The 11,575-nt window shown below is 34.1% G+C and overlaps 1 protein-coding gene across 2 annotated transcripts; it reads right to left on the reverse strand.

The window, feature by feature from the left end:
* Positions 1 to 350: 350 nt before the first annotated feature.
* MANSC4 (MANSC domain containing 4) lies at positions 351 to 11,073 on the reverse strand. 2 transcript variants are annotated; one of them, XM_082773742.1, is made up of 5 exons: positions 10,908 to 11,073; positions 7,832 to 8,844; positions 6,078 to 6,158; positions 3,061 to 3,195; positions 351 to 2,274 (listed from the first exon to the last, which is right to left on the reverse strand). In XM_082773742.1, exons 2-5 carry the CDS (start codon positions 8,127 to 8,129, stop codon positions 1,586 to 1,588), a joined length of 1,203 nt encoding a protein of 400 aa, XP_082629868.1. In that variant the 5' UTR covers positions 8,130 to 8,844; positions 10,908 to 11,073; the 3' UTR covers positions 351 to 1,585. The 2 variants fall into 2 exon arrangements, with proteins under 2 accessions (XP_082629868.1, XP_082629869.1); XM_082773743.1 differs by lacking the exon at positions 6,078 to 6,158.
* Positions 11,074 to 11,575: the final 502 nt, after the last annotated feature.

Consider the following 11,575-nt stretch of genomic DNA (forward strand, 5'->3'; position numbering starts at 1 on the left):
AAAATGCTTTTGTATTTTATCAGATTATGCAAAACAAAACAAACAGTCCTTTAAGGTGTTCTGGCTGTCAGTCTCTCTCCTATTACATACAAATTAGCATACAAGATTAATCAAGAAATAAACGAGGTGTTTTGTTTCTTTTTTTAAATCTTCAGTTTCTTAAACTACAGTGCTAATCAGTGTGCACTAAAATATAATTTTAGGCCTTTTCCTTTGAAACCAACCCACTCAACTGTAACTAGGTAGTCATGTGGCTTTCTACCCTCATTACTATAGTCATTAAACTTTGTTGTACTAGTTTTGAAATAACTTTCTATACAGACATATGGCAATCATTTTTATTTTGGATTGTTTCCTTTTATAACATTTCAACTCATCTGGGAAATAGGAACTTTTTTACAGCAAGTGAAGAAAGTGAGAAACTCTGAGACATCAACAAATTTAAAAGAGGAAGAGCAATCCCAGTTACTGTTGAAAATGTTTGCTATGCTAAGCAAACTTCCTGAGCAAGGTAAGCTGAGGAAATACCTTGCTACCTGATTGATCTAATAAGTTGATTTATATTCAGAAGGGGCACTTTTATGAAGCATGTATAAAGGATAAAGAAACAAATGTGTTTTTTTCTTTTTTTAAAATATATATTTATTTTTAATTATAATGCTAACTTCTAGACCTTTCAAAACCTTTTGTATATTTATGTGCAATGTACATTGAATGTCCCTATTAAAAAAAAAAAAGCAAATGTTGTAAATGGTAAATGTGATTAGGCACAAAAAAGTAAGTCAGTGAGGGCAATACAAATTGATTGTAATGCATGAACAATTCTTAGCTGTATTTGTGCCTGCATTAACCAATAGTAGAATGAATCTGCAATGTACTGCACAGCAAGTAAGCTTAAAAAACAGGAAAAGTCTAAAGGTACTTCTAGGAGGACTTGAAAAACATTGAAATAATTGTTATCAGAAGATTGGGGTTAAAGTAAAGCATAAATAATTGAATAATCAGATGTTTTGGTATGAGTTAATGGAATTCGGTAGTTTCAGGGACTAGTTTTTTTATAGGTGTTTTTCTTTGAAGAAGTAAATAGTCCTGGTGAAATTGTTTTGTTCCAGTATAAGGGACAAATAGTGAAAAACAATCTAGAATATAACGGGAGAAAATGAATACGTAGTTTTTATAGAAACAACTAGATCTTAGGTAATTAAAGGATTATTAGAATTAAATGATTTTATGATTGTTAAAACTTAAGTCTGTTTTACTGATTGCATTTTTACTTAATTTTCTAAGTTTGGTCAAAGTCGAGGGAGAGGATATATAAAACTGTAGTGAATCTGCTCTCTTAAGTTAGGAAAAGTGTATAGTTTGTATCAGGTATTAGCCTGGGTCAGATTATAAATCAAAATATGCTCAAGCAGCTTTGAAAGTGCAGAGTATATACTTCTTACCCAAAAAAGAAATTGTGTTTCATCTGGTGAGAATGAAAATACAACTAAATGATTCTGAAAAGAATTAGGCCAACACATGCTATTCATTTTTTTTTTTTTTTTAAGGCTATTTGTTTCAAAACAAAAATGGTGACTGCATTTTACAAACTACCTTTGACTCTAGTGTATTTTATGACTCGTCTAGACATTGCTCTTCCTCTCCTTACGGGATTGTACTGACCTTTCCTATTTCTGCAACGCCCTGCTGCAAGAGCGACAGTACAACAGCAAAGGAAGATGAGAGAAGAGCAAAGAACAACTGGAATCAACCAGACACCCAGAGCTGCAGCATCCCAAGCAGGTACCTCATTGTCTGAAGTATAATTCCTACCACTGTAGCCTTTGGTTTCATTTAAGTGTTGCTTGCTGCTGTTCAGACGAGGTGGAGTGGGCATGTGGGATAACACCTCTGCAGATTTAGATATCAAAGTTGAGCGTACAGTTCTTTTGTCTGAGCTAGTAGTTGACCTAGTGCTTACTGAAGTTGTATAAGTCCTCTTAGCCAAATGGTCATCCAGAGGAGATGTTTCTGCCTTGGAATATGTGATAACTTTATTTTTTTCAACCATCAGGTTTGTACTGGAAGTGTAAGTGTTTGCTGTTAAGCCATGGCCAGTGGTAGAAGATGGAGCTAGGAGCAGAAGAGAACTTGACGTGACATTACCATGCTGGCATCTTTCCCACTCAGTGGTCTTTGTGCTGTTTTGTCTTTCATATTTATTAGGTGAGGAGTGCATATGTAGCTCTTTGGATGTTGCTTTTTCAAAAATAAGAAGATCAGGATCAATCCCTGTTAAATCATAAACATTATTAGTTTATGTGATAAAAGTTCATCTGCATACGAGAGAAGAGTCAGTCAATCTGTACCAGGAACTGGAGGGTGGTTGCGCCCCTGGGGGGTCAGGTGTCCAGGTGCCAGCATAGGGTAGACTGGGATCCAGTGGCAGCTACTGGTCAAAATGAGTGTCTGAGCCCACTTGCTGGAGGGATTCACCTTGGCTATGTGCATTTTATATATACATATATATATACATAAACACACATACATTATATGTATATACGTTTATAAATATGTATGGATAAATATATATTCTCACTAGCAGATCTCCATCCTGTGCAGCCACAAAGAGGATGAGGCTCTTCGTGCTGCCTTTGTGTCTGATTTGTGTGTCTCTCTATGCTACTTGTGTGTCTAGCTGTGCATATGTGTATACATGTGGTCTGTATGGGTATGCCTGATGGGAACACATTTTCAACCTTGCTAGTGTTTGGAGCAGCAACAGCCTCGCCTCTCTGTCTGTCAGATCTTGCATGGTATTTTCCCTTAATAAAGTATTCATTAGATACTCAGACCGTGAATCTTGAAAACAGTAAAGGTCCTTTCTCAAACACTGAATGGAAGAAAGTGGAGGAGTATTCCCAGAAGTAGATACATTATGAAAAAGGAAAAGGTGTCTTACACGTTTTTATCATTGTGTGTTACAGCAGATCTTTTAGCAAAGCAAATGACATGGTATAATTTTAACGTTTCTTATAGTTGCTTTGTTTTCAGACTATATATGTAAAGCTTGATTACCTGTTGTGATGTTGTACAAAACAACGTTGATTCTAGCCTTTATTATACAACTTTCCAGTGATGGGCAAGTCATGTGCAAGCAATTCATATTCTCATGAGTAGCTCCATGGTAGAACACTGCTAGGTTGCAGGAGACTATAACACAAAAGGAATAAAGCTGAATTTATCAGCATAATGACCATTGTATTTTGCATGTTATTACATTATTTAACATCAAAAGTGCATTAATACTGAGCAGCTGATCAGTATTTTTTAGTACTGTAAATCTGTGGTTCTCTCATTGTCATGCAAACTACTTAAACACCCAGTCAGAAAAGCATAACTACTTGTAACTATATTCTTATTTCATGTCTGGAGAAGACAAATAGAATAGCCTCCTGAATTCTAAATGAACCTCTGATTAAAGAAAACCATATGCTGTAGCCTGTAGTCCTCTTACTTGTGTATTCTTTCCTTTATATCTCTGTTGCAGTGAGTGGGCCATTTCTAAAAGTAAATCTATCAAGGAAGGCAACTTTGAAGTGTTTGCTCTTGTGTAATGGATACCTGTCTATTTAAAAACTGGACAGCAACCATCCTTTCACCCAGAAAACCATCACATGGCCAATCCTGATGTACAATATGTAAGTGGCATCCAACCTTTTTCCTAGTTTCCAGTCCTTTCCATTTTGCCTTTGGGCTGTTGTATTTCTGTGAATATACTAGTTTAGACAATTCTTCATTTATATTTGGAGGTTCATTTCTGTCTTCCCACCTGAGGAATCAAGGCTAAAGTAATAATGACAAAATGCCTGAACAAATTGTTACTGAAGACCAATTTTCAAAAGTATATAGATGTTTGAATCCTAGTGGTTTTAGATATCTGTAAGCAAGAAAATAGGGCTTCAGAAGTCAGATTCATTAGATACTTTTGAAAAATTTATGTCACGTGCTCATCCATATGTTTAAATACTTATGGTGTCACAGTCAAATACAAAATACCAAGTCAAAAGTTGATTTTATTTTATATCAGTGTGTTTAAAGTAGGATCAATGTAAGGTTTTGGTTTAGTCGTATGAAGTTTTGTGGGCTTGTTTTGCTTAGTTTGAATGTAGCCTTCCCACCTGTACTTCATATATGGCTACCTGCAATTAGAAAAAGTATTAATGGGACAGGAGACACATTCAACAGCAGAAAATACTGTAGATTATTTACAAAGCTATGGAGAATTTTCTGATACCTGCCTCTCCAGGCTTTGTGCTTCAGAAAATTGTAGTATTCCTTTTACCTGAATGGGACAATTTGTATATGAAGTATCTTAAGATGCTTATCTGTATTAGATAGTGTGACTGTTTAGAAAATGTGAATTTATAGGGCTGAAGTAATTAATGTGAATTGTAAATAATGTGAAAAATGTGAATTAATAGGGCTTCAAGTAAGCAATTCTAAAATATTTATGTATATAAATTTGAAAAATATTCTAGTTGCAGGATATTCATTTAACAGTAATGAAAAAGCTTTATTTTACATAAACTGCTAGGAAACTACCTGGCTTTAAAAATGTTTTCCATTTACTTAGGTATTTATTCCAAACATGCCTGGTATTTGTAAGTAAAGAAAGTAATCTAATTCTTATGCAACAAATAATTAAAAAAATAATGCAGCTCTTTCAATGTTATGTGTAACTAAAGGAAGTTACCCTAATTTATCAACAAATAAGAAAAAGGAAGAATATGCAGTATGTCTACCCTTACTATCTTTTCTGTATTTATTGTAATTTTTCACTTAATATTCTAAATACTGCATCATAAAATAACACTGCAAACATACAAATAGAAAACGTTTTTCCTTCATAATGAACATGTCTGACCTAAGAGAAAAGCATAGTTTTCAAAATATGTATATCATGCAATTTAAAAAGTACATTGAAAACATAATCTGTCTGAACAATGCAAATTCAGTAACTTTATAGAATGAAAAAAGCATACTAGAAGTGCTGTTACCAAATTTATATAGCATTGTGTTTTTTAGCTACTCACATACAAAGATCTAAGTTATCTGTGTATCTGAAACAAAAATAGTGATACTTACAAGTAAAACTGGGATTATAAACTATAATGAATAGCAAGTAAGGATAGGATTTGGCATCAAATCTAAATCAAAGGATTTAATCAGCATTTTTTCTTTAACCAATACCACTTTCTAACTTTACTTAGGTTTAATCAGTTTCCAGTTATGAAAATTCCAGTTGAGCTTAGAGTAGACTTATAAAAGTAAAACTGGTACAAAGAAGTCTATGATTATTAAAACAATAGAAGAACATAACTTGTCAGAGAGACAATGATAATCTTACAGGGACTGTACAAAACTCTGTTCTATACCAACTGATTTACATCTTTCTTTAAAAGATTACAAGCATTTTGTAATGTTCAGGAAGCATTACAGTTTAGCCAGTAAATTTTGATATATTTCCTGAGAGCTTTGGGCATTTCTGAAGGTCATATATAAAAATCATTGGCTTCCATGAATAAGATAACTTAAAATCCAGTAACTGTTTTTAATAAATATATATATATATATATATATAAATAGTTCTAGATAGTTCTAGGCATGAATAAACATCTTGCTTCAATTTTAGCATAAGATAACAGTTTAAAAGACAAAGGCCTTTGAATATTTCTATGAAATATCTAAGTAATAGTTGTTTTTCTATGATATCCTTTACTGAAAGATTTTTAAAGACTCTGAAAACACTAGTAATGTCATATGAATATTGTTATTGTTTTTAAATCAACATTTTTCTCATGTGTGCTCACAGTGATGATTTTTCTTCCAAGAGAAAACTGTTCTTCGCTTTTGTCTCAGCACATACTGTTGCCTTCACACTTGATAACACAACGTCCTAGATTTTGTTGAAGAATAGAGGTTTTGTGCTAATTGTATATTTTATGTTTGTTTCTCAGTATGATACATGAACACTATTCAGTTTTGTTGATACAGAGCAAGGATAAATTCTTATTTAAGAATGTAGAAAATACCTGAAAATATGTGGACTTGTTTGAAGGGAGGAGTGGAATGTTCAAAAATGTTTCTGTCTTCCAAGTTTGTGCAAAGTTCTACTGTCAATAAAATTTTCTATTTTCAGCACAACACAATTTTAAATATTTTTCATCTCAGTGGTTACTTTGCAAACTTTAAGAAAATACCATTAAATAGCAGAAAAAAAAAAATCTCCTCTGAAGAAATTGGCTTCTGTGCATATCTTCTTTTGGGGATGTGTGATGGATTTTACTGCATAGAATCAGGTAAGAAAAGTCACAAGCCTATGTTTTGGTAGGGAAGGATAGCTCTCTGGTCAGGAAAAATACTTCAAAAGCATGCTGTAAGATATTTTGAGGAGTTAAGCAATTAAATAGGTTGCTTCTGATTTAAAATAATTTCAGAATTTCTTTTTATCTTTTAAGATTAGCTTTCAGTAACTGTACTATTACTAAGAATCCAGAAAAGATAATTTTCATACCAAACTTTCTTGAAATCTTAATTAGGACATTTATTAGTAATAGTGTCTGTGGTAGACTACATTTATTTCTTCCGGACTGTATGGAAACCACAATCTGATATAACAGCATATCTTTGAAATGTCATCTAACGTCTCTGTATTTTAGGTAAGATTGTAACAAATCTGCACTTGACTGTGTAAAACTATAAAAACAAAGCTCCAAATTACCATTACTTACCTTCATTAGCTATCTAGTCTTGAGTTTTATGACCAAAAATTTATTGTCCAAATAGGTAAAACATTACTAAAATGCCTATAATTGCTCTTTACTCACAATGTTTAAACTGAAGTTGACACTTCACAGGAATGCAGATGACACTTATGTTAGTTATCTTGGTGTCAAGTTTTCAGGGTTGTAACTGTGTGTATAATTCAAACTGTCATCAAAATTTATATTTTCTTTATTTAGTAACTGGTAGTTTACTTCCGTCATCTCTATCCAAAAACCTTTTGAGCCTTGTGAGTTTTTTGGTTAAGTTAGACACCACAGGCACACACATCACATACACCCCTAAAATACTCTGCTAGAGTGTACCAGAGCAGTGTGATACAGTAAAAGTATAGTCTTGGATTTAAGATAAGGAATGAAATTTTCTCATTTTTATTCTGAGTCTTTATAAGACTAGGGAAGAGAGGTTGCTAGCTGAATAAATACTACGTCAAAGCTTTATTGCTCATATTAACACTATATGTGGGTTGGACCACAAATATAGCATAAGCACAGAACAAGAGAGTGCTCTCAAAGAAAATTAATATTCTTGTATTTTGGAGAAGGCCAAATTGTGCCTTCCCTCTTTTTTTCTCATCTAATGAAGAAGAGTCCTGTTGTAATCTGTGTCACTTTGTACCACTGTATAGAATTTTCCATACAGGAGTAGATGGAGATGGATATTAAAGAATTGTTTTAATGTTAGTATTACTCACAAGTTTGGTAACAGAGGTCTAAAATTTTAAAGCAGACTCTAAGGTTTTCATGTGGTGCTAGTGTGGTCTTCCACAAATACCAGATTATCAAAGTCCTTTCTATGGGACTGAAGATGGGAGGACAGTTAAGATGTGCCTCTGTTTTCCTGTCTCAAAAACTACATATACATGTATATTTTTCTTTTTTGGGAGGCATTATTTCTTCTTCAAACAAAAGGATGTTTGTATAAAAATTACCCAAAATGTTTTTCCTCGTGTGTCATGATACAGATTTTAATGTATGCTGCAATCTTGATAATAAACACTCACCATTCCTCTGAAGACAGCAGTTTCTGCTGCACTGTTGGGATGAGACTTCTGCATAAATCTTCAGCACCTGGGCTCCCCTTTTCTGTGATTCCTGCAGGTCAATCAGAAGACCTGGGAAGCGTCGGATCCAGCAGTTTTTGTAAAACGTAGTGGGTGTGCAGAGACAGTCTGATTCCACCACCAAATCCAGAACCAACAGCACTTCTGATATTGCCACCAGAAGGACCATCTCCTCAATGTAATTGGCTTGGTGAGCACGCTTTCTCCTCCACGGATGCACTAAATTTTGGACTGGCATTTTAAGACAGTCTCTGTAGTGGTGAGGATACTGCCAATTTTGCCAGGGAAATGAACTAAGGGATGTTTTTTCCAAACAATTCTCATGATGTTATTTGTGCAACTGCTAGAAGGAAGCAGCCATTTTATGAGCTACTTATGATTAAAATAGTTATTTTGTTCTCTACATTATTCAGAAGCAGTTTTTGAGAGACAGCAGGTACATGCTGCTTTTAGTCATTCAGAGAGCTTGCTTGTGTGATCTCAAGTTTGTGTCTTTTATCCTTCTAACACCAGACCATGCAGACAACCTTAGTATGTGGTGAATAACGATAAGCACAGCGTATTGTTTCACTTCAGCTCAGAAAGTATGCAAGTCCAGTCACTTGAGAGCAGGTGGGTCTGCCACTTTGTTCAAGCTCAGTACTACACTCAATACAGAAGAAGCAGCTTGATTTAATTTCTTAATACTTTTTGAATTATCTAGTGGTTGCAAATATAGTTTCCTTCTTGATTAACAAACTGAAGTATCTAATTTTATCAGCCTGCCAGAGGCGGAAATTTGTTCCCCTTCCCCACTGTGTTAGCAACAGATGAATATGACTGGAGAAAGCTACAACCTACAGTTGTCTTCAGACTAGATAGCTAATCAAAAGCCTGCTCTTAATCTTCCATAAATCCAAAAATATCGAACGGTCTGTATGGATTTTTATGCTTATACTGAAGTTGGATGAAGCCTGTGCAAGAAAGAAAGTACTGTTGGCATATAGGAAGGCAAATTTTCAAGCACCTGGTCTGAAACCTGAAACTCCCAAGTGTTTTGTTTCTTAAAAGGATGCATCTGATCTCTGATTCCCACACCTGTATGCAGGATAGCATGCAGAAAGGATCTAAAATATTACAATACACGAGCTCATACACTCAATGGACTGTGCAGAGAGGCTGAGGGAATTAAGTAGAAAAAAGTCCGCAATAAAGATTGTGCATGGAATATATAACAATGTTTTAGACAAGATTTTTTTGTCTTCACAATTAGTAATTTCTCCAATTCCATATAAAGTGTAGATCTGTGACTTCGATGGGGGCTGTAAAGATATTTCAATGCTTTAAGCACTATAGCTAGTATTTGTTTTGCAAAACAAGGCCCCCATTTTGAAAATCAGGCAACATTTACACAATTTTATTCCTAAAAGAGCTCCTTAGAAGGTAATGGAGCTCAGCATAGGTTAATTCCTATTGGTGTAATAGCAAGATCAAGGCATTTCTTTGTTCAGTGAAACTACTGGCCATGATTATAATATATATTTTAATGTCTGTTTTTATCCAGACTGAATGTCTGTTGTGAGAGGTGAATTAAACTGTAAGAAAGAGCCTGTGTGGGCAATTATTTAAGCCTTTGTCTTGAAAACTAACTCGTGATATTTGTGTGTTACTCTTTTGTTTCTTTTTTTTTTATAGTCTGATGTGCTTTATTTTGTTTTCATCTCTGCCTGAATGTTGCTATTTAAAATTTTAAGTGTTATATTTTAAATATGTAAATATGCACAGAGATGTTTTTAGGCATTTATCTGCCATTGACATGAGCATTCCTGACTGTGCTTTTCTGAAATATTTTTTTTTCAGTTTTCCTAATATTCCAAGATACCATTTAATATGGACCACATAGTTTTGAAAGATATGCTGTAGCTTCACCTCTAGCATTTAATATGAATTCTGTATCTATTTTGTTTTGTAAGACTGGTGTACAGAAATGTTGATTCCTGATTGCTTTCATCACTCCAACTCTTCACATTTCTTCAACATAAAAAAAATCTAGAAGATTCTGAGTAATTTGGGAAAACGTGGAACGAAATGAATAAACTCATACAAAACAAGCATTTTCAATAGGTAAAACTAAACATGTCTTTAGTCCACTGAAATAAATTAGATTACTTGCATGAACAAAAAATTAGATGTAATAGGTAGCTTTAACAGTAATGGCTTGTGTTTGTGGTTACTTAAAGATTACACTGTCTCAATTCATCTGTTCTTATATGTTTGGTGCCTTGCAAATTTGTATATAACAAATACGTTTGTTTCTTCCTTTCTAGGAAGAAAAAAATAAAGTCAAGGACAAGCCCCATGGCTTACTTCAATTAGATAGACCTGAAACACCAGATGATTTCTTCAGTTTCAGTAAGGATTTATTTAGGTAAAGTGCAACACTGGATGTAAACATGCTTGAGTATCAAAGCATCTTTCAGATTGTTCAGTAAGTCTTTCTCTGACATCACGTTTTGAATAAAGTAACAAATTTTCAAATACCTATTGCTGCCACTAAGGCAATCGCCAAACATAGTAAGTGAGGTTACTCCTCATGTTTAAGTATGTTTTTACAAGACTGAGCTTTGGTAACCAGTCACGTTCTTTACAGATCTGTGTGTTTACAATGCATATTTTAAATCTGTTTTTAGTTTGCCTCTACTTGCCAATAGGCATGCTGCTGATCTTTCTCAGTACCTTTGCATGTTTATTCTGTTTTTCTGCTGTCTGCTTCAACCAAGCAGCCTTTTTTCTTTTTCATTACTTGTAATTATTTCTCTCTTCTCTGTTTCTGAATAAATTATGAGAAAATGACTGCTTTAAGCAGTTTTCTTTAAAGATTAAAAGTTTTTGCTTAAATTTCAGGGTCTTCTGCCAGCTTGCCCATAATTTGCCAACTTGCCCACTTTGATTCTTGTATGGCAGATACATATGTATAATTTAATGCTGAAGTTTTAAATGATAAAAATTTTGCAAGAAGGAAATATATAAATCTTACCTGCAATCCAGTGACCAACTGTTCCATGTGCCCCACAAGGAGGGATCAAGAGACTTTTGCTGTTAATATGGAATCTCTGGCCAGTATCAAACCAACACTTCATGTTATTTGCAATTCTTTTCATGGTCGTCTCAAATTTCTTCCAGGAAAACAAACTGGCAGTTGCCTGTTTTCTGTAAGAACATGGATGTCTTTACAGATCTTTCAGTAAAAGAGATGTAAATGTACCTGACACAAGGGAAGAGAATGATCTTTTTATCAATTCTTGTTATGAACTGAAATAGTACCTGAAATTTTCCACCTGGGCTGGCAGTGACAGTGGCACAATCCAAGAACTTCCTAGTGCAAAGTATTCATCAGGCATTAACTCTTTTTTTGCCAAATATAAACAAAAGCAGACACTTTCTCCACTTACAGTTCCAAATATGTGTTATTTTATTTAGTTTGTATGGAATACGTGGTTCTAGTACTTGAAATGTGTAAAGACCACAAAGAAGATCTATATGGTATAGGAAAGTATTCCTGAAAAAGACTAAAAGTGTAAAGGGTTTGATCCTGTAGACAGGTCACCCTGTCTAAAACTACACTCTACAAATAGTTTGGTTTTGTTCATAGGTTACCTGCTGTTGTCCCATGCTTCTCTTTGAATGTCAGCAGGTGAGAGGATA

The sequence above is a fragment of the Aythya marila genome, assembly GCF_965140915.1.
Source record: "Aythya marila genome assembly, chromosome: 1".
Lineage (NCBI taxonomy): Eukaryota > Metazoa > Chordata > Aves > Anseriformes > Anatidae > Aythya > Aythya marila.